At 36.1% G+C, this 23,020-nt stretch overlaps 3 protein-coding genes across 5 annotated transcripts; all 3 read left to right on the top strand.

Annotated features, from left to right (window-relative positions):
* Positions 1-1,069: 1,069 nt before the first annotated feature.
* Positions 1,070-18,005, top strand: LOC100249437 (ARM REPEAT PROTEIN INTERACTING WITH ABF2). Of its 3 annotated transcripts, XR_785762.3 has the most exons (20): positions 1,070-1,795; positions 1,915-2,072; positions 5,777-5,949; positions 6,034-6,154; positions 6,235-6,309; positions 6,394-6,488; positions 6,658-6,733; positions 7,121-7,228; positions 9,580-9,708; positions 9,802-9,870; positions 10,283-10,342; positions 10,444-10,567; positions 10,747-10,886; positions 15,133-15,196; positions 15,334-15,413; positions 16,166-16,230; positions 16,315-16,432; positions 16,528-16,652; positions 17,402-17,644; positions 17,738-18,005. XR_785762.3 is itself a non-coding variant. In XM_002281352.4 (19 exons), the coding sequence occupies exons 1-19, from the start codon at positions 1,552-1,554 to the stop codon at positions 17,493-17,495; spliced, it is 2,118 nt and encodes a 705-aa protein (XP_002281388.1). In that variant the 5' UTR covers positions 1,070-1,551; the 3' UTR covers positions 17,496-18,005. The 3 variants fall into 3 exon arrangements, 2 of the variants coding, with proteins under 2 accessions (XP_002281388.1, XP_059592832.1); XM_002281352.4 differs by having other exon boundaries at positions 17,402-18,005; XM_059736849.1 differs by lacking the exons at positions 17,402-17,644; positions 17,738-18,005 and having other exon boundaries at positions 16,528-16,909.
* Positions 18,006-19,066: 1,061 nt separating this feature from the next.
* Positions 19,067-20,093, top strand: LOC104879249 (2-hydroxyisoflavanone dehydratase). The gene has a single exon (XM_010651581.3). The coding sequence runs from the start codon at positions 19,067-19,069 to the stop codon at positions 20,021-20,023; it is 957 nt and encodes a 318-aa protein (XP_010649883.1). The 3' UTR covers positions 20,024-20,093.
* A 331-nt stretch (positions 20,094-20,424) lies between these two features.
* LOC100264785 (2-hydroxyisoflavanone dehydratase) lies at positions 20,425-21,619 on the top strand. The gene has a single exon (XM_002277830.4). It carries the CDS (start codon positions 20,425-20,427, stop codon positions 21,391-21,393), a length of 969 nt encoding a protein of 322 aa, XP_002277866.1. The 3' UTR covers positions 21,394-21,619.
* Positions 21,620-23,020: the final 1,401 nt, after the last annotated feature.

Here is a 23,020-nt window from a genome sequence, read left to right as displayed (position 1 = left end):
ATTCATATGTTTAACCACGATTTTATCTCTGTTACACTCAAAAAATTTTCATTGCACAAAAACATTATCGGGACTATGGAATCAAACATATTTTACCTAACCAAAATAAAATAAAATCAAATGTCTCATTCTAAACATAAAAATTGACGGTTTAAAAGAATATTAAAGACATCTCTCTTTAATCAAATAATAAATAATCCTAGTTGTATATGCACTTATATAATAATTTTAACTTTTTTGGTGTGAATAATGAAGCTCATTAGACCCAAATCTCAGGCCCATTATTACAAATATCCTTACTCAAATCTTTGTTATTATTAATTGCTAAATAATGTAAGTCATTTTATCTTACAAATGTATATATAAAATCAAAGTGGGCTAACAGTTCATGCTCACCTCTCTAACTAAACAAATCGCGCAGAGGGCAAGCCAATGGTTGCGAAAGCGTGAGCTGTCGGCAAAGAAGCTTACAAATGAGGTAGTTGCCCGGCATTCCAAGATGGTGAAAAAAAGAAAAAAGGGGAAAAAAAAGAAGACAAATTTGAAATTTCCATCAAAGTGAAAGCTACGGAAGGTAACGTCCAGACTCCAGAGGGCCAAAAATTAATTGGAGGAACGTTGGATTTTGACTGGCAGGGCAAGTAAAGGATAATTTGGTCCCAAAAAGCATGTGCGGGGATCCAATCAGCGTCTTGGGCTGGAGATGACAGATGAGGTCACATCATTTATTGCGCGATTCATCCCTGAATCATACGCATCAAAACAATTTTCGAAAATTGGGATTTCAACGGCCAATAGTGGGTGCGGGATATTAGCCACCCTTTTCTATGCTGGCCTTAATGTTTTAGTACATATTCGATTCTCTAATCTGGATTTTATTCATGGTTTTCTAAGGACAAGGGGCTGTTACAGGTCTTCAAATTTTGGTTTCCCAAGAACGTAAAAGAGAGTGGGCCCAGTGGATCCACCGGCATCTGATTTATTATTGCACATGTGAACCCGAATGGAGGGGTGGCACACGTGTTAGAGTCACGTGTGTGGGTAGTTGGTTGGTGGGTGCCAAATGATGGGGGTGGCACCCCCACATCACCTTCATGTCCAAACCCGTCAGAAGGTGGATACCAAAATCGGGTCAACCCGAGGGAAGGAAGCTAAAGTAGTTGTGAGCACGATGGTGGGACGTGGTGCACCACAAAGGCCAGCCCACCGTTCCATCCAATCAACCAATGAGCGACAAGGTGGCCCTCTTTTGACCCACTTTCTCTACCCACCCTCCTACCTTGTCCGATTCTTTACGGTCGCAGTTTTATCGGTGTTCCAGAACCGGGAAATGATTCGGCCGGTTTAGAACCGACACATTTTCACTCGATCACTAGGAAAGAAAATCATTGAAAAATAAAAGAATTTTTTTTTATAATTTTTTTTATATTTATCTAATATAACGATAAAGGTAAACGATTTATTTTCATGTTCCCAAAATACCCTCGGGCTCGCTTCTTGTATCTGATGTCTCATCTCTGAGCGGACCTCAGGTCTCAATCCTTTGCCTTGATGGAGCTTCAGAAGCGCCAAGATCAGGGCCAGCCCGAGAGGAAGGGGCAAAAACGGAAACTGGAGGAAGAATTCGAAGAGGAGCGGGAGATCTCCGTGGCGCCGTCCGGCGAGGCGCACCAGGCGTTATCCTGCGAGGTCAGTGCGCAGGTTAATATCCTCAACACAACCTTTTCGTGGAAAGAAGCCGATCGAGCCGCCGCTAAGAGAGCCACTCACGTACTCGCCGAGCTTGCTAAGAACGGTACTCTCAAAACATCCCGATCTGCTTTTAGTTTGCTTCAATTTCTAGGGTTTTGTTCTTGTTCTTGTTCTTGTTCTTGTACTTGGTAGGAGAATAATCTCCTCAATTTCTGTTTGCAGAGGAAGTTGTGAATGTAATCGTCGACGGTGGGGCTGTTCCGGCACTGGTGAAGCATCTGCAGGCACCGCCTTCCAGCGATGGCGACCATGACCAGAGGCCCTTCGAGCACGAGGTTGAGAAAGGGAGTGCTTTTGCTCTGGGTCTCCTTGCTGTAAAGGTCATTTGATTATCTTTCTGTTTCCTTAATTTTGTGTATTTATGGAGTGATTTTTGTTGGAAATTTGTGTGATAAACAGATTTTTCTATGGCAATATTCTTATTTTATTTCAGTTGTGCCAACAAATGATATTGTCTGCAGTTCAGAATTTGTCAAGATTTGTGCAACTTGTTTAGAAACTTAGGAAAATTGGTATTTCTGAATTATGCATTATACACTGAGAGGGTTGAACTATTATATGAAAATTGCAGAACTGGAACTGTAAGGCAGGTAGTTTTAGTCCACTTATCCTATAGCTTGCATGTCTTAGTAGCCATGCATTTGCTCTATGCCTTCTTATTTCTAGCAGTAATAAGTTGGTATATGTTTAAGTGACATCTTAAGAAGTGTTTTATGTAATCAATAGTCATACAGAGATGGAATTTTAAGATAAATGAGTGTTGATAAGCTGAATTGTCTTCTTTTTAGTAAGAATGCTTCTGTGATTGTGTTTTATATGTTGTATTTGTTTTGACGTTTTAATTGAAGTCAGATAAGACTCAGATTATGTTCTCTTGATTGGGAAAGTTATTCTGTTTATTCGTTCATTTATCATTCAACATCTTTTGCTTTATTGGCAATTTTGAACAATTTAAACTCATTATTTTTCAGTCCTGGGAAGGAAAATATGAAATGCGAGGATCATCATTGTCATGGTAGGGCTATTTATCAAAAAAAAAAAAAAAAAATCATTGTCATGGTAGGACTACCTAAACATTTCATGAAGTGGGTCACACCGTCACACAAGACCTACTTTTATGCTATATGGTTTTGGGAAGGACTGCTGTACTATTGGTTTAAATTCCTTGACATAGATTAGGGTGGATCCTCAGTCCGCAATCTGCATGCTATCTTTTGGAAGAACCAACTTAGCTTAAAGCTGTAAACCTTTTTGAGCCTGTTTTCTGCCAATAGTTGTGGTTTTTGGTTTTTAAAAATTATTTCCTCAGTCCACAATCTTCATGCTGTCTTTTGGAAGAACCAGCTTAGCTTAAAGCTGTATGTCTTTTTGAGCCTGTTTTCTGCCAATTGTCATAGTTTTTGGTTTTTAAAACATTTTTTAAAATTTTTTTATAGGTAAATAAGGATACATATATTTTTTTTTGTAGGTAAAGAAAAGATCTATTGAAAAAAGACGCCAAAAGAGCGACTCAAGGTATACAATACCTATACACCTACCGCCAAACTGGCCAAAAAAGTACAAGTGAACAAGCGCCCACGGTAAAAAAACAACCTTAACTAGAGCCCAACCAACCAATAAAACTAACTAAAGTTTATAAACAACTTTGCCTCTGACCAAAAGGAAAAAACAAAAAAGTATATATATATATATATATATATATACATACACACACACACGCACACACACACACACACATAATTGCAAGATGAAGTATAGAACAATATATAATATATTTCATGAAAGTTACTAAAGGTAAAAGAGGCAAATAGATATCAAATTTCAGTACAATATGTGTGTAAACATTAAATATTGGAGTTTTGATGAAATCAACCTGGCAAAATAAGAAATTTTATATCAAAACCAACTTAACAAATTATAATTTTTTTTTTTTGATAGGTAAATAAGAGATTGTATTAGAAAAGCCTAGAAGAGGCGAAAAAAGTACACACGAAGTATACAAGCAAGCAACGCCCAAGAAGTTAGGCAAAAAGAAAGAAGAAAACCTTTCTCCTATCTAGACAAAAGCCACTCTATAAAATCAAATAAGGACAAAGAATGATCCCCTCTAAATACACCCTACCCCAATTCACAAAAGTGTACAAAAAAGAAAGTTTTAAAGCTTGGTCGGAATGTTCAGTGTCATTGAACACTCTTTCATTTCTTTCCTTCCATAAGGTCCACATTAAACATAGGGGGGCAGCCCTCCAAGCCTTTTCCTTTCTCTTACTCACAAATGCACCATGTAGAAATTTTAATTTATAGATTCATCATTGACTTCATTAAAAAAAAAACTTTTGCTAGATGTTATTGCCCTAAAACTTTCAAGCTTTGACATGTTCTCAAACAATAAAAAAAGTAACTGTGAGCAATTGAGCATGTTCAATTATAAACAACCAAGTAAGGTGAGGTTGTTTTTTTGTGTGCCTGCTCGCCTTGCTTTGGCCTTTTGGTGCCCTTGTATGCATCACGTGTATGTATATTTGTTAGGACATATGTCTCTGGGTGACATGTTTGGAGTTTTGTTCTGACTTTATGAATTCATCATTTCTCCCCTTCTCCCCACTCCCGAACACAGACACACACCTCTAACACAAAGAAACTTCCCATTCAGACATGAAAGTGAAAAAAAGAAACCCATTTTTAATTTTAAGAAAGGGAAGAAAGAGAGTGCCATGAAACTCTAAAAGCTACAAATAGATTTTTTTTCTTTTAACTACAGTATGGGCAAAATGAAACAAAAGAAAGTTTCTGAAATCTTATTTTAATTTAGTGTTTTTTTTAAACAGGAGTATAATAATCCTTTTTAAGATAAAAGTTGAAGTTGAATTTTCCGTTAACCTTTAAAACATTGTCAAATCAAATGCATGCATTTTCTATCTATTGTGCATTGTAAGATACATTTAAGATATTGCATCAGTGGTATGTTTGTTTCACATTAAAAATATATTGTATCATATGTGAACTATTATGTGCTTTAACTTTTGACAATTATTCTGTCAGTTGAGCTTCCATATATTGTTCATGTCCAAACAAAAAGAAGTCAAGCCAGCCTGTTTATGATCTGTTTACTGGTTTTTGGGTTCCCTAAGCAGCCTCTAGATTAGTCGTGGGTAGAAAATCTGGTGAAACTGGCCCTTAATTTTTATTTATTTATTTATTTATATTTTAAATGAGGGTTTAACAAATTGTTTACTTGTAAGAAATTTGAAATCTAAAAACTACAAGTATTAGGAATATAGAGTGGCAATTGGAATGATCTAGAAGTACAAAAAACATTTTATTATGCTTACTCAATGGAAAGAAGGTATTAAAGAAATGCTATCATCATCTTCGTCTATCTATTCAGGACTGAGAAGTTAGAGGAATTTTATTTTTATATCTTTCTAATAATGATGCTAAAAGGGTTTGTAGTCCCCTTTTTTGGGTGGGTTTATATTCAAGCCGTTTTAGGGATTGGGCTAGCACAGAGAGAACTTATCCGAAAGTTTCTTGCACTCTTGTTGTATTAATAACAACCATGAATACTAAAGTGAAAAGCTTCTTTTTGGATTAGTTATTATATTTCTTTTCAAGACTAAGAATTTGGTCTTCGATGCTTTCCCAATAACAACAATCACAGTTCAGGTAAAAGCCTTCATTTTTTTCTGGGTTTCTACTCTTCTCCAATTTTAATTCCTGAAATGACCATGAAGTTTCATTCTGCTTGTTTGTGTTACATATGTTTGAGGCAATTTGTTGTGAGCATCAATAGCCAATATTTCTGTAGGCTGGCGATTTAGAGCATGCCACCATTTTTTTATGCTGTTGCTAGATTGGATGTCCAAGACAAGTTCCACTTATTAGATCTAGTCAATTGTTATTCTCATTCTTCCTCTACCTTGCATGTTTCCTCATGAATTTGAAAGGCTGTAGCTTATTGAATACATTTACCTTTACATTTAATTGCTGAGCCCATTGATTTTATTGTCTTCTGAATTAACAGCCAGAGCATCAGCAACTCATAGTTGATAATGGTGCTTTGTCTCATCTAGTGGATCTTTTAAAGAGGCACAGAGATGGTTCTAACTCTCGAGCTGTCAATAGTGTCATTCGAAGAGCAGCCGATGCTGTCACTAACCTTGCTCATGAGAATAGCAGTATTAAAACCAGAGTCAGGTTTGCTTATTTGCTTAGTACTTCAACTTCAACTTTCTGATTTAGCAGTATTTTATCATTCTGATAATCTGATTGGACATGCAGGATGGAAGGCGGGATACCACCCCTTGTTCAGTTACTTGAATTTGCTGATACAAAGGTGCAACGGGCAGCTGCTGGGGCACTGAGAACCCTGGCATTTAAAAATGATGAAAATAAAAATCAGGTAATTGCCTTCTGTGGAGAGTTGGACCTTTATGGCACTAATTCAGCTCAGAAATTGATATGGATATTTTGATTTTGCAGATTGTAGAATGTAATGCTCTCCCTACCCTGATTCTAATGCTTCGATCTGAGGATGCTGCTATACATTATGAAGCAGTAAGATGTCATTGGATATGGACTTTGCATTTGTGACCAGTCTATTGTTTGTGCTTACAATTAGCCAATTATCATGAATTCCAGGTTGGTGTAATTGGAAATTTGGTACACTCTTCGCCAAACATAAAGAAAGAAGTGCTTTTGGCTGGAGCTTTACAGCCTGTTATAGGATTACTTAGGTATGAAAGAATCTTGAATTCTTGTCATTATTATGGAGTCTTTGCACTTGGTTTGGTAGTGCATGTTCAATTGTTATTAATCGTCTGTTATTTTAATTGTTCACCACAAGTTTTCTGTGAAGAATTTTGTTTTCTTGTTGTATTTCCTAAGTTGTCTCATTGATGTCAGTTCGTGCTGCTCTGAGAGCCAAAGGGAGGCAGCTTTGTTACTTGGACAATTTGCTGCAACTGATTCAGATTGCAAGGTGGAGTCATGTTCTTGTATATGTTCTTACATATATATTGCTTTTTTTATTATTTTATTTATCTTCGCTAGAGCCCTGGACTTTTCCCATATGCTTGTTTGTTGCAAACAAGATGGAGGAAATAACAAGAAAAAATTGAATTTCCTGCTCTTTGGGGTTGGATTGTTTGTTCAATAATTCCTGGTATTGTTCTCTTATCCTGTCTTGTTGGCAGTTTATCAGTGTGCTATCATTTTTATGTTCATGTGTTTGGGATGAATACAATACAGAATGGTCCTTTGGCTTCATTCAATGGACCTTCATATATACGTTATTGTTTCTTCTTTTTCTTCTTCTACCTCTTTTCTTTGGTTTTTATTTTTTCTTAAAGATGTTAGATTCTTGCAGGTGCATATTGCACAGAGAGGTGCTGTGCGACCTTTGATTGAGATGCTTCAATCTGCAGATGTACAGCTGAGGGAAATGTCAGCCTTTGCATTGGGGAGATTGGCACAGGTTATACTCCTTGAATTCTTTTATTTCCTTTTCAAATTACAATTGACAAATAATACTGATGGCATAAAATGCTTACTATATTATACTGAGTAGTCTGTTTCTTTCAAGTAATCTTTGCAGGATTTATCACAATAAGTTTGTGTTATCAATTATCATGTTCTGTGAATTTCTATCCCTCCTTTATAGCCTTATGTTTCATTGCTTGTTTAGGTGAAGGATAAAACAAACTTTTGGGTTTCAAGCACTGATGAGAAAACATCCCAAATTTTGTGCAAAGGGGAAAATAACCTTCTAAAAGAAAATATAAAAGGCTCCAATCAAAAAGAGGAGGGGGGGCAGTGCACACCCCAAGTACACAGGAAAGAGGAAAATAACCTAGAACTAACAGCAACAAAGAAAGGAAACAGAAGTCCCGGAGCACAGAACCATTATTTAAATTCTAAAGGGTTTTAACAGACCTTCATTTGATATATTTTATTTTGAAAAACAAAAAATGAAAGAAATTAAAAAAAAAAATTGAGAACTTGGGAATGTACACCTAAGTATTGTTTGGAATTAATATTTGTTTGGTTCTTGGGTGAAAGCTTGGGCAAGCCTCTATATTAAGAGATCACATATATGAGCATTTGAATGGAAAAGGAAGCCCTACTACATCAGCTGGTAGAGAGTTCTATACTTTCTTGTCTATATCATGAGTCTTCACTGCCCTTTGTCCTTCCATAAATTACTGGACCTCATGGTGTGCCCCATTTCTAGAGTCCATCAGAGCTGGTTGACAGTCTAAAATGCCTTTTGATAGTTTTTTTATTTAGTTGTATCAGTTCATGAAAGATTTTATTTGTGAAATTTTCCTTAAGTAACTTTGTTCTTGTTTTAGACAGACGCTAAACCTCATTACGTCGGTTTATTCTGTCTTGAATTGAAGTTCCAGGATTCAACCTTTGCTTCCTCTGGTACCAAGGTTTAGGATAAATAGTCCAAGGACTGAACCAAGTTCTACAACAACCCTATTTTGTTGAGGATATGAATAGCTTGAGCATCCTAGTTTGTGATTACAGCTGTTACTATGAAGTGATTGGGCTTTATGATCTAGCACCTATGTCAGGAGCAGAACAACTTTGCTGATACTTGCTAAATGTTGGACTGTCCATCAGGGAACTAGAGATCATTGTTCATCTCCTCAAACTAGCATGGATATTCTATATGATAGAATTTGTTTATCTTATATGCCCTTGATTTTTGCAGCCCTCTGGGGAAAAAAGTTTTTAAAAAGAAAAAGGTAACACGCCATACAATATTGACATGTTACATGAGATATTTTGTGGATTATCTTGACCTTCATAGCCTTCCAATATCTTCAAAACGTGCCACCCCAATGTTAACTGGTTTGGCCTGTGGGATGGTTAAAGTCCCTTTATTTATTTATTTAGTTTTTGAAATTTGCCAGTTGCCATGTGCATATTGGTTGGAGTGCCCTGCATTTTGTTTTGTCCGTGTGCTTCTTGTTATATTTTTTTTGATACACATGTTTGATTACGCATCTCTTTGTCTTTGATTGTTATTGGTGTTGATTGTTATCATCTTTTCTAAGAAAAACTTTTAATTCATAGGAGATCAAGGGCCATTCTGAAACCAGCCTTGAGAATGAAGATGCCAGGCAATGCACTGGCAATAGTCTTGGGTGGATACCAAAACCATGCAAGTGCCACCCTGTGAGAAAAGCTCTAGCAGGAGCTATCACCTTGTCAGTATCTGCTAGCACTCTGAGATTGCAAAATCTTAATTTCATTGCCAGGATAGGAAAAAACTTTGGCATATCTCCATAGGCTTAAAATATGATACATAAAATACTGATGGAGTTGGCAAACTCACTATCATTGAAGACTTGATGAGGAATTCTTAATTCACCTCGATGCTGTTTCTCTTTCCTCCTTGGGAAAGAAATTAAAGAAGTTAGTCATGCATAAACTATGAAGAGTTGAATCCATGCCTGTATGACTCTCAATATAATTCATTTGTTAGGCTCACTTCTGGGAGATGCACTTGAATTTTCGTTTGCTTCATTATATTTCATGAATTACCACTCATATCATGTCACTGAGAATCTGATGATAAATTTTGTAGTGGATAATAACCTGGTTCATAATAGATATTATAACCATAATGCTGAATCAGTGGCATACCTGGATCTACTTCTTTGATATTACAGATGTGGCCTGTGCTGCTTCTTACTCTCTTTAATTTTTATATTTTGCAGCTGCATCTATCCTAAATTTGCTCACTGTGATGTTTGTATACATTTGTTAGCTGTAGTTATCTATGGCTTTAAAGAGAAATTTCTGTTTTGTCAGGACACACACAATCAAGCCGGTATTGCTCATAATGGCGGTCTAGTCCCATTATTGAAGCTTCTTGATTCAAAAAATGGATCACTGCAACATAATGCTGCATTTGCACTTTATGGCCTTGCAGATAATGAGGTATATGTCTTCATTGACTTTATCCAAAAGGAATTCATTTAAAACTACTTCAATAGAATTTTGTTAAATTTATTTGTTTATTTCCCTCCAAAGGACAATGTATCTGATTTTATCAAGGTGGGAGGGGTTCAGAAGCTGCAGGATGGAGAATTTATTGTTCAAGTAAGCTTCTCTCCTAGTTTACTTTTAATAAGTATCTGTTATTTCTAGGTTTATCAAGTTATCAATTACTATAAAAGCTTGAGTCTTTGTAGGTTGTGATTGTTGCATCTTAAAGTTACCAACTAGCCTTAAAAGCTTAAGTTGTTATGTAATGGGTCAACTATGTATATCATGCCAATTTGCACTGGGAGTAAAGTTCAACACTTGTCTCATGAACAGCTTTCTTTGGGCTTGCATGTGGGCTCGATAAATAGGGAAAATAAACAAAAGTGAGGTTTGAAAACCTGACCTCCTTTGAACTAAGACCCTTATACCATGTCAAACTATCAATTTGACCCAAAGCCAAGTTATGCTTGCGCTGAAACCCTAACATCCGCCATTACCAATGTTAAGGTTTATAATGTAATTGCAGGCAACAAAAGATTGTGTAGCCAAGACATTGAAAAGATTAGAGGAAAAGATTCATGGAAGAGTAAGTTGTTTCTTATCAATATTACTGTCTAGGTATTGATGTCTCTCATGATTTTCTATGTTGAATTGTTGGGATGGTTAGTCATTAATTTTCACTTACAGGTTTTGAACCATTTGTTATATCTGATGCGTGTATCTGAGAAGGCTGTTCAAAGACGAGTTGCTTTAGCTCTTGCTCATCTTTGTTCTGCAGATGATCAGAGGACAATCTTCATTGATAACAATGGTATGCCATTTTTTTTCTCTAATATCAAATATAATCAGTAAGCCCTACCCTTTCATTATTTTGAGATCTATCTAGCCCTTCATTTGTTCCTTTTTTGGGTTTTATTTGGGCACACAAAAGTCATTTTATTTATTATTGTCATGCCAGTGTCATGTTATTTGAACACCATTTCCGTGCAGGATTGGAGTTGCTTCTTGGGCTTCTTGGTTCTTCAAGCCCAAAGCAGCAACTTGATGGTTCTGTGGCTCTCTACAAATTGGCCAACAAAGCCATGACTCTCTCTCCTGTGGATGCAGCTCCTCCTTCTCCCACACCCCAGGTGAGCATCCTTTCAAAAGCTGGTGTAATTTTTTTTTTTTGCCTTGTCATGATCTAGATTTTTTTCAAGTGTTTTATGCACATAATCATGGCAGATATAAGTGTGAAAGAATGCTTCAATTTACTAAAACAAATCATGCTAGGATTTAGGATTGTGGATTTAAGTAGTTTATTCGTGTGATTTAGATGTATCTATTAAATATCTGGGGTTCCAAGGCGTTGAGGGGCTTATCTTCTTGTTTACATGAATGATGATAATATATGTAAAATTGCTCAGATAATGTACTCAGAATCTTTTATTTGAGGTTCTTCTCTGGCATCTCTTGATTGGAACAAGAGTCAGAAGCAGCTTGGGATGTTGTCATTTAATGCTTTTTTCTTGCCTTTTCTTTCCAATAGACAGAGACAAATAAAGAAGTAAATCAATAAGTTCCAAAGAGAGCTTGCCCTTGATGCCTAACTCAAGTGGTAAAGGGATGGGGGGAGGTTTCAGGTTCAAGTCCCAATGGGGACAAAATTTACCTAATGAAAAAAAAAAAAAAGAGGTGCCAAAGAGAGTGGCACAACCTAGGTATATGGCAAGTATGCATAAAGCACCAAAGCAAAAAGGAAGTAGAAAGAGAAAGGATTCCTCACACCTGCTGGAAAGTCTAAACACAAATAAAATTTACAAAAGGCTTTTTTCCCATTCCCTACAGATTACACAAACTGAGGATTAATGAGCATACTTTCCAGTTTCAAGTTTGCTATAAACAACAAATTAAGCAAATTGGTGTCCTAGTCCATACGTCGCTTTCCTTTATGAACAAATCTATCTTACTTGTGCTTCTTGAACAAGCAAACCCCAATTGGATAGAATCATAACCCTCCCTCTCAGTTGGTCTGAAGGGAGAATTTTCCCCAAACCCCTCTATGCATGAAAGAGACATTAAAATTCAGAATCAAAGCCTTAGGGGTAGGATTTTTACTGTGAAACGAGCATCTTTGGTTAGCTTCCATATTGGTTTATCTTCCCTAAACATGAGCAGCACCCACTTTTGAATACAAGGGTAGAACCATTCTGCCATCTCTAACTCCCCATCATGGAAGCTTCTGATGAATGTCAGGAATCTATGGTCCTTATCAGCTCCCATTTTTCAATTTTCTGCCACTGTAACTTCTTGATTCACTGTGATGGAGAATAGATCAGAAAAGTGGCTAAGAGGAATCTATCCATTCTAAATCTCACATCAAAATTTATTTTTAACTATCCTCCTTACACATCTGACACAAAAGAAGAAAAATGTCTCATCCTTTTCCAATGGCTTTCTACCAAGCCCTGAATATATTTCTCCTCTTCCCACACCAGAGCCGCAACTACCATGTCCCTTGTCAAACTTCCCCACAATAACCTTACTCCACAGCCTATTTTTATTACAACAGATCTTCATAGCCACTCTCACCTGATAAAAACTTATTTAGGATGGAGAAACTTTGAATACCCAAACCAGCTTTCTCCTTGGAGAAAACACAGTTGCCTAGTTGACCAGATGCCATTTTACTTCGAAAATCAGGATTCTTATTTTTCACAGAAGTCTTTTTAAATTTCTCTAACCTAACTTGAACCAAAACTAGTATAGGACATGAAATATACTGGCAAGCTAGGGAAGATGCTCTTAACCAGTGTAGGTCTTTCTCATAATATGTGGATGATGTATTGTGAAATTAAATGAGATTTATGATTGTTTTTCCTTATTCTTAAGAAATCATATGCCAATTGATGTTGTGTTATGCTGTGAGTGAGTGCATGCTGCATATCCTATGCGGCCTCACCTGGTATCACTTGGTGATACCCTGTGATATTTGGATGAATTCTCCGGCAGGCTGTTAAAAGAATCCAACTTGAAATTTCTGCCTCCAAAGCATGGTTTGAAATGTCGGAAAATTTCGGCGAAATATCACCAAAATTTCACTTATCGAAGAGGCTCGACACGATATTCCACATTGATAATCAGTTGACAGAATTTTCTGTGATTTTTTTGGAATATCGCCGATATTTCGGTAATTATCGGTATTTTTATTGATATTGTGGGAGATTTCCTGATATTTCGGTGAGTGGTCAACACAGTCAGCTGAAACAAGGGGATTCGAACTTGAACATAGGCCACAAGGCTTGGGTTGAACCTTGGCTTCCACTGGACCAACTTCACATTTGTAAATATATATTGAATTTAAATATGTTAAAGTTTATTATTTAAAAAAAAAAATTATAATTATTTTATTTTGAATTTTATTTAATTGATTAATAAAAATATAAAAACCAACTTTATAATTTTCTTAACTAGTTTTTTTTTTTAAATATATATATATTATTTATGTGATAATTAAATATTAAAAAAAATCATATATCAATCATCATTTATTTTACATTATTGAATGCATTTGAATAAAATAAATTATAGTTTTAATATTCAATATATCATCATTTATCTCATTAATCCTATTTTAAAAAATTACAATCACTTCACTTTTAATTTTTTTATATTTATCTTTTTAATTTTGAATGTCTTTATTTTAAAATATTAAAAATATAAATTTATTAAAAAAACTAAAATATAAAAAAATAGTAATGAAGTTCTAATATTTTATAAATTAAAATTGATTTGATAAGATGAATAATAAATTATATATTAAGACCGATATATGATTGCTTATCGATATATTTCTCTTTAACCATACTTATGTTTACACTTACAAAATAACTTTAACATTTGTATTTTTATTTATTTTATTATTTTTTAGAGTTTTTTCAAATATTTCCGTCAATTTTGAATAATTTTCACCTCACCGATATTTTTGTCAAAATATCCATTAATATTTCTTTGATATTTCCGATATATCCATAAAATCCAAATATCGATATATTCGTGTTTACCAATATTTCAAACCATGCTCCAGAGCAGATGTTTTTGGTAGTCAAGATAAATACTAAGCCTCGAGGGTGGATGCTAGTATGGCAAACCTTCTAGTTCACCTAAGGTGGTTCCGATTTTATGGCATTACATCCTAGTGGCTGATGCATGCTTGAGTCAAGTGCTGGGTCAAGAGATTTCTAATGGTCTTGATGTGTTTTAATATTGTGGCACAATGATCCTGCTGTTGGATGCTGGAATGGTTTTATGGGCTCTGCTTGATGGTCAGAGTATAGGCCCACTAAGGGAGATGCCTGCCGTTGTTAGGATGAGGGCAATGCCAGTTGCTTCAGCCTATTTGTGTAGGTCTTCCACTCTCTCTGGAGCATAGTTGCTGAATGCTGTATCATACTGTGGTTCCTGTTAGGTCCTCACATGTGCTAAGTTTCTTATACAAGGATACACAGGGAAGAAGGCTTCTATTGGTTTGGATTGATTATCTTTGAAATTTGGGAGTGGTCAGTATTTGGATTTAGTGATGCCTTGGTTGCTGTAACTTACCTAGGAAGGCAATATTCTATTGACATACACGGAACAGCTCATGTCTCTTTCCACCCTAGCGATATAAAGCAACTGAGAGCATACCAAAGTTTGAAAATAATTACTTCATAACCTTAGTTCCTTAGTGAAGCTTTAGCTCTTATGTAAACATTTTGAATTATTGTAACATGCATCATATTACTTACCAAAGTAAGACTTAGAGTCAAAGGCTTTTTTTGGTGATTGTAAAGCCAACAACAGAATAAATCCAGGGTCTTTTGTTTGCTTGCTGTACATGTAGAAATAAGGAGTTCATGTCTTACTACCATTCCTTGGAACTCAAATTTTTAAATGTTTGACCTTTGTTCTTGGAGGGCCATTCTAATTTGTAACCTTTTGTTCTTTCAACTTTTTAGTTCTAGAGACGCCTTTTTTTTCCTCTAACATAGTTCAAGATTCCTTTGTTTTCTCTGTGAGACCTCCTCTTTGAAATATCTAAAGCTAGAAGTTAAAATTGCACACCATTTATCATCATTTCTTTGCTGGTAAAACAGAAGTTACATACTTCAAAGAACATCCTTTTATTCTAAATTGCTTGTTTTCTTAAATTAGTCCTGTGTTTTGTTTTAAGTGATTTATTTATTTTTTTACATGATGGTATGGTTAGGGAATAAGAAGTCTATTTTCTAGTTTTGATTATTTTTTACCCTTATTTTTTTCCCACTGGTATTTCAAGTATTTGAAAGTCTCTTACTTTAAAAGCTTGCATTGGTATGAAAATTAGGTTCCTGTGATGACAAGCAGTTCTTACTGCAGGTCTATTTGGGAGAGCAATATGTAAACAGTGCTACATTGTCCGATGTTACCTTTCTAGTTGGAGGTTGTAAATCACTATTTCTTCATCATATAAATTCTGCTTATGTAAATCCAGATACTTTCATGGCTGTACTGGCTCAAGTTCTTTTACCATAAATCGTCTCTTTGAATGCTCAGTTGCTTTTAATTTTCCCACTTCAGGTAAAAGGTTCTATGCTCACCGAATTTGCCTTTTGGCATCTTCAGATGCATTCCGTGCAATGTTTGATGGTGGTTATCGGGTGAGTATTTGTATAGTATTCTTTGTCTAATGATTTTTGTAGTTTCTTTTCTATATTTTTCCTTCTCTTCCTTTACACTATAGACTGGGAATCTTTACTAACTCGCTGGTAATTTATCAGGTGAGTTTTTGTGTAGTGTACTTTGTTTGATGATTTTTGGAGTTTGTGTTCTATACTTTCCTTTTCTTCTTTTGCACTGTAGACTGAGAATCTTTTCTAATTCTATTATTTGGAACGAAAAAAATAAGAAAATACGTTTGACAATCAGAAAACCGTTTTCTATTTTTTGTTCTTAAAACCAAAAAACATGATATTTTTAGAGAACATTTTTTAGTTGTTTTTAGTTCTTTTTACTTGTTTTCTGAATACCGTTTTAAAAAATAATTATATAAATATGGAGAATGATTAAAAATAAATCACTACATATAAAAGTTATCTTTAAAATATATTTAAAAACATAGAAAATAAGTTAAAAACATTTCAAGTTTTCAAACAGACGCTTGTTTTATAAAACATCATAAAACAATTTTCAAAAAGTCTGGCAAAACTGTTTTAAAAAACAGTTAACAAACAAAACTTTAGAGAACAGCTTTCAAAAATAGTTTTCGAAAAAGTTATCAAACAGGACCTAATATTCTCTATGCCTATGTATAAGTAAAAATTGGAGCCATAGATTAGAGCATAGAAAGGTTGTAACTAAGTATTTGCATGTATGTTGATAAGCACATTTGAATTAATTCCTTGCATGACAGGAGAAGGATGCAAGAGATATAGAGATCCCGAATATCAGATGGGAGGTTTTTGAGTTGATGATGAGGTTAGACAATTTCTTAGTCCAGTATCAGAGTCTCTTTCTTCTCAGTGAGCTTTGCTTATTTGCCAGCATTCTGTATTTGGGCAGATTTATATACACTGGATCTGTAGAAATTACATTGGATATTGCACAAGATCTCCTCAGAGCTGCTGATCAGTATCTCTTGGAGGGACTAAAGCGTCTCTGTGAGTATACCATTGCCCAGGTGAGTTAAGGAGGTTGATTTTTTGGTATGAATTCCTTTACTGCTTTAAATCAGAAGGTGGACACCTGCTGACTCTTTAATTTTTCATCTTCAAGGATATATCACTGGAAAATGTTTCAAGTATGTATGAACTTTCAGAAGCCTTCCATGCTATTTCATTAAGACACACATGCATCCTGTTTATCTTGGAGCAGTTCAGTAAACTGAGTTCTAGGCCCGGGTATGTGGTGCTCTCTCTCTCTCTCTCTCTCTCTCCCTCTCCCTCTCCCTCTCCCTATCCATCTATCCATCCATTTGTAACTGCCTTTTCTACTAATAGCTTATTAAGGAAGAAGTTGTAAATACTTTTGGAGTTGTACGAATTCTCAATGGAGGCAATTGCTTGGAAGCCTAAATATTTGTCTTATAAAAATCTTTAGCTAGCTTCTGATATATGAAAAATAAGATTGAAAAATGCGGTTGCTTGTTTGAAGCATACTTACAAGTCCCTTGAAAACTGGGATGATGCTCCTTAACGAATGTTGGATGATTACCTGGAAAAATTTTGAAAAATGTTTTGGTGCTGTGTCATTTTCCTCATTGATAGATTTTCTGAATGAAAATAAATATGTGGTAAGGGGGCTAGGTTCTGAATGATATGTTATTCATAATCCAAAGTTCCATGTGGCTTGTAAATCCTGCCAATTCTATGTGCACAGTCATGAACCTTACCTATGAAAAAAAAAAAGTGGTCATGAACCATGATAATATAAAGCTGCACTATTACAACTTTGCATCATCATTTTGGACCAATTATTGCATCTTACATTTATTACAACTTTGATTGGAAAAATGATGCTGTATTTTTTTTTTTTTTGATGATTTTATTTTAATAGAATGAGAAAAGAAAATGCATATATATTGATGCATGATCTCTCTATCTAAACTCATGTCTATTGTGAGCTGAGATTTTCTGTTCAAAATTTGTAGGCATTCTCATCTGATCCAACGAATAATTCCAGAGATCCGCACCTACTTTGCTAAAGCACTTACCAAGCCTAACCCACATAATTCGAGGCTATAATACGGCTGTCATTTGATTCTTGATCTCTAACTAAATACATTGTACAGAAAGTGGTAGATCTTCGTGGCGGTGGTGAGCAGGTGGAAGGATCTAACTGGTTGATTGTAGTGTGGCCCAAATGTTTTGCTGATTCAAGAGTTCTGTTGCTTGTAAGTTGTAAACAATTACTGTAAGTTACGTCTATAATGCTATTGTCTTTTAGCTATTGCTGGGAAGTATGACCTCTTTTATTCATTCTGAAGGTTATAATGGCTATATGATGTACTCTACTCAGGCCTGACTCACAAGTGTATTATCACTCAGTGGGAGGTGGCATCTTTCACCGAGCATTAGGTATTTTGATTTTGGTTCTTTGTTAGGTTCTCTCTCTATGGTGATGAACCAAATGTAATAGACTTTCTAGTAATGTAAAACAGAGAGGCAAGGAAAAAAAAAAAAAAACTGCTGAATTGGTGTGACATCCGTGAACATCCCAAGTTTTTGATATCGAATACTAGAATGGTCGGTCAACGATTTCTTGTCGGTGGACTCAGCTTTTTAGTGAAGACACTCGACGATTTCTCAAATTTATTTTTTCGGAGCTGTCAATTCTTGCATTGGAGTTTTGGCCTTTGTGCCGATCTTAGAATTGCCTAATGTGAAGGCACGCTATTTATACAATATTGTGGTATAGATGGTCTTCAAACAAGCGCTCCATAAAAATAGTCTGGACTCTATAGATTATACCCAATATGGTGGAAGTGAAAACTTTGAAAGGTGGGTAAATATGAATGATACAAGCTAAGAGCCTCGGATGAAGTGAGTCAGGTGACTAGTGCTGCTCGTATGGGGTCACTTAACTTTAACGGTTTAACCATGAATAGAGAGTCAGACTTCTATTTAATGTTAAGTTGTCTACAATACATCAAATTAAAGAGATGGTTATGTTAAAAAATGATTTAAAATAGAAAATTAGGAGTTAGATAATTCAAATTTATTTGTAATATTGAAAGAATAATTTTTGAAAACATGAAGAACAATTATTAGATGTTTTTTTATTCTTAAAAGCAAAAAATAGTTTTTAAATATAATAAATTTATGAAAACTGTTTTTTCATGTTTTTGAGAATAAATTTATTTTTTATGTTTTAAAATATTCTTTAAAATAATTTTTACTAGGTATTTTATTTTTAATCATTTTTTATATTTGTATTATTATTATTATTATTATTATTTTAGAAAAGTAGTGATCAGAAAATAAAACTATGTGAAAGGAATTGAAAATAATTATAATATGTGATAGAAAAGCATTATATTTTATATTTTTAAAAACAAAAAAAACTGTTGAATTTAGGAACTAGTGTCAATGAGGAAGAACTAGTGCTCTTTCTAAAAGTTAACAGAAATATTGATTTTAGAAAAACCCGAGGGTAATGGCAGTTTTAATATTTCAAAAAATTAACAGGGAGAGTCTCGGTTTTTCCTATTAAACAGAGACATTTGACAGGGAGTAGAAGATAAGCTCCAGAAATTCATTTCCAGCACACCACTATTATTGAAAGGAAAAAAAAATAAAAAAAATCTCTTCCTCCAATGGATTCCACCGTTACCAAGGAGGTGGCTACGGAGCTTCTCCCAATCATCAGAGTCTACAAAGATGGCACCGTCGAGCGACTTATGGCCTCCCCCATAGTTCCACCATTTCCGGAAGGAGACCCACAAACTGGAGTCTTATCCAAAGACATAAGCTTCAGCATCACCCCAGACTCCAGTATCTCCGCCAGACTCTACCTCCCAAAACTCCCGGACCAGCAATCCCATAAGCTACCTATCTTAGTCTACTTCCATGGCGGCGGATTCTGCATCGAATCCGCCTCCTCCTTCCTCGTCCACCGCTACCTCAACATCTTGGTCTCCCAAGCTAAAGTGGTTGTTGTGTCCGTTGATTACAGGCTCGCTCCTGAGCACCTTCTACCCATCGCCTATGACGACTGCTGGGATGCTCTCAATTGGGTCGCGTCACACTCCGCCAGAGGCGCGACTGATAAAGAACCGTGGCTGCTGGAATATGGCGACTTCGAACGACTCTTCATTGGCGGCGACAGTTCTGGAGGCAACATCGTTCATAACATGGCCATACGGGGCGGGGTTAGAATTTCAGGAGCGTTTCTGGTGGACCCCTATTTTTGGGGTTCAAAGCCAATCGGGTCCGAGCCGAAGGAAGGACATGAAGAGAGTTTACTTTCTCGGCTATGGAAGTTAGTGTATCCGTCTAGTGGGCTGGATGATCCACTGATCAATCCGGTTGGTCCCGGAGCGCCGAGTTTGGCGGGGCTCGGGTGCTCTCGGATGCTTGTTTGTGTTGCTGAGAAGGATATATTGAGGGACAGAGGGGTTGCGTACATTGATGCAGTGAGAACAAGTGGGTGGGAAGGAGATGTGGATCTGTTCGAAGCTGAGGGAGAGAACCATGGTCATCATATCTTCTATCCAGAAACTGACAAAGCCAAGGAAATGTTCCAACGCTTGGCTTCTTTTCTAAACCACTGAAATTTCTCTCTTCTTTTCTGAATTTCAATGTGCAATAACAACTCAAGAAATAAGAGCTTCCTTCCATGTATCTCAATTTCTATTTGAGTGAAATGAACATAATGTTTGTACATAGAATGGCTTCTAACCTAGTTGAAGCAAAATTGGAAGACCAATTTGCCTTTGGTCTTTGAACTTTTGATTAGCAGATAGGAACTAGGAAGTCGGTAGACGCTACCAACAAGCTCATAATGGCAGTTGAAACACATAAAAAAAAAATGCAATTTCCTAGCAAACAGTCAAGACACGAGAACTCAACTACTATGAAGTAGTACTCGCTTGATGTTGGCTTATTTTAGTAGTGAAATTCACAATCTTTGAGCTCATCCTCTTCTTTCGATCCAACGATCATCTCCAGTACCATGGATTCCAGGGAACCAGAGATTGCCTGCGAGTTCCTCCCCTTCCTTCGTGTCTACAAAGACGGCTCCATCGACCGCCTTGTTGACCCGCCCTCAGTTCCTCCATCTTTGGATGACCCAGACACCGGTGTTTCATCCAAGGACATTATCATCTCACCCGATACTGGTGTCTCCGCGCGGATCTACCTCCCAAAGCTCACCAACACCCACCAAAAGCTTCCCATCTTAGTCTACTTCCACGGTGGAGGGTTTTGCGTTGGCTCTGCTTTCTCTGCTGCTGACCACCGCTACATCAACACCTTGTCTTCCCAAGCCACTTTGTTGGCTATATCAATTGAGTATAGATTGGCTCCCACCCATCCTCTTCCTACAGCCTATGAAGACTGCTGGGCTGCTCTCCAATGGGTCTCCTCCCACTCAACCGGAGGAGATGAGCCTTGGCTGACCCAACATGGCAACTTTGATCGCATCTTCATTGGCGGCGACAGTGCCGGTGGCAACATTGCCCACAATACCGTCATGCGCGCAGGCACGGAAAGCTTGCCTAATGGGGTGAGAATTTTGGGGGCATTTCTTTCCCAGCCTTACTTCTGGGGTTCGCAGCCCATCGGATCGGAATCTGTGGAAGATCATCATCAGAAAGTGTCGTATCGGATATGGAAGTTCGTTTGTCCTTCGAGTGAAGCTGGAATTGATGATTCAAGGGTGAACCCCTGCAGTAGAACTCCTGGATGTCCGAGCTTGTCCAAGCTTGGGTGCAGAAGGTTGCTGGTGTGCGTGGCTGGGAAAGATGAGCTGAGGGACAGAGATGTGAGGTACTATGAAGCAGTAAGAGAGAGTGGGTGGGAAGGGGAAGTGGAGCTGTATGAGGAGAAAGAAGAAGGTCACGTGTTTCACATCTTCAACCCTGAATCTGAAAATGCTAAAAATATGGTCAGCCGTCTGGTTGCTTTTCTCCAGATGAAGTAAATGTATGTACCCTTTAATCTTTCTGAGCTTGACAGAACCTTGAATGAGAACTATGTATCATCACCCATCTCTCTCTCTGTCTTTGCTCTTTCTTGTTAACTTTGAGCTCCATTAATCTCTGGTTTTGTGAGTGAGATTTTGTTATTTAAAAAAAAAAAGATGGCTGAGGTTGGGAATGTTGAGAATTTTGAATAAAAAATCACTGTTTATGTGGTTGTTCGTTGGATTCTTGCAGTCTGATGATTGTTTATTTAAAATATTTGCTATTTTTCATATTATACCTAAAGTATTTGTGTAATTTTAGTGGTGATCATTAGTAAAATTACATGATGCGTGATGCATGATGCAGGTTGCAATTGGAGCAATTCTGCTAGTTCATTTGAAATCTTCAAATTCACTCAATGAAGAACTAGCAACAATTATGGTGGTGCTGGTGTGTCTGTTTGTTATGTCCTTTGCATGGTCATGGGGCCTTCTCGGTTGGTTCATACCTAGTGAAACTTTTCCTCCAGAGACAAGAACTTCAAATTTATTTTTTATCTTAATAAAATAAAAATATTAATACATAATATTATCTAAAAATATCAACACATTAACATAAAGTAAGTAAATAATAATAATAATAATAATAATAATATGTAAGTTGTGGTGTGCACGATTGTGATCCAATCCCATCCACGCGAAGACCAATGAGCATTCATACTAAAAACAACTAAGTCACAATTTAAATGAAGAGTAAATAATCTACTTTTTTTTAGCAGGCAACATTGGATATAAAAATTTTCTTAGCAAAGATAGGAAATTAGAGAATAAAAATCTTGAAAGCGATAATATGCAAATCGTCATGTGCACGATTATGATCCAATCCCATCAATACCAATATAAACGAGTGAAAATACCAAAAACAATCAAATCACAATCTAAATGAAGAGTACAATAATCTACTTCTTTTTAGCATACAACATTGGATATAAAAATTTTCTTAGCGAAGACAAGATATTAGTGAATAAAAATCTTGAAAGCGATGATATGCAAATTGTCATGTGCACAATTATGATCCAATCCTATCAATGCGAAAACCAATGAGCTAAAAGCAACCAAGTCACAATCTAAACGAAGAGTACAATAATCTACTTCTTTCTAACATGCAACATTGGATATAAAAATTTTCTTAGTGATGACTAAATATTAGTGAATACTAATATGAGAGTCATTGCTACAAGGATCCCCCATCCAATCTAATATTTTCATGGGATTATGATTTAGGGCCTTCAATTCCATATAATGGGCCCAAAAGCTATGAAAGTTTGACAATTTGCCAAAAGGTCATGAAATATGCATAGACTAAAAAAAAAAAAAAAAAATGGAAAAAAAAAGGGGCCCTTATAACATGAAATATCTCACAGCATGGTGAAAAGAAAAGCACCAAATCTAACTTAAAAGAAGTGTTCTTTAAGCGACAAAAAAAAAAAAAAAAAGAGATTATTTAACTTAATGATATGACATAAGTCTCCCAATTCAAAACATCCATCAAAGATGATTAGGAAATAACAACGTGACAAATTTTTTTGGGTACCCATCCCACCCCGCTCCTAATGAGACAAGATTGAGATAAACTTAAACGGGT

This window comes from Vitis vinifera, chromosome 5, assembly GCF_030704535.1.
Source record: "Vitis vinifera cultivar Pinot Noir 40024 chromosome 5, ASM3070453v1".
Lineage (NCBI taxonomy): Eukaryota > Viridiplantae > Streptophyta > Magnoliopsida > Vitales > Vitaceae > Vitis > Vitis vinifera.
Note: the sequence above shows the minus strand (reverse complement) of the source record. Positions and strands in the feature narration are given on the sequence as shown.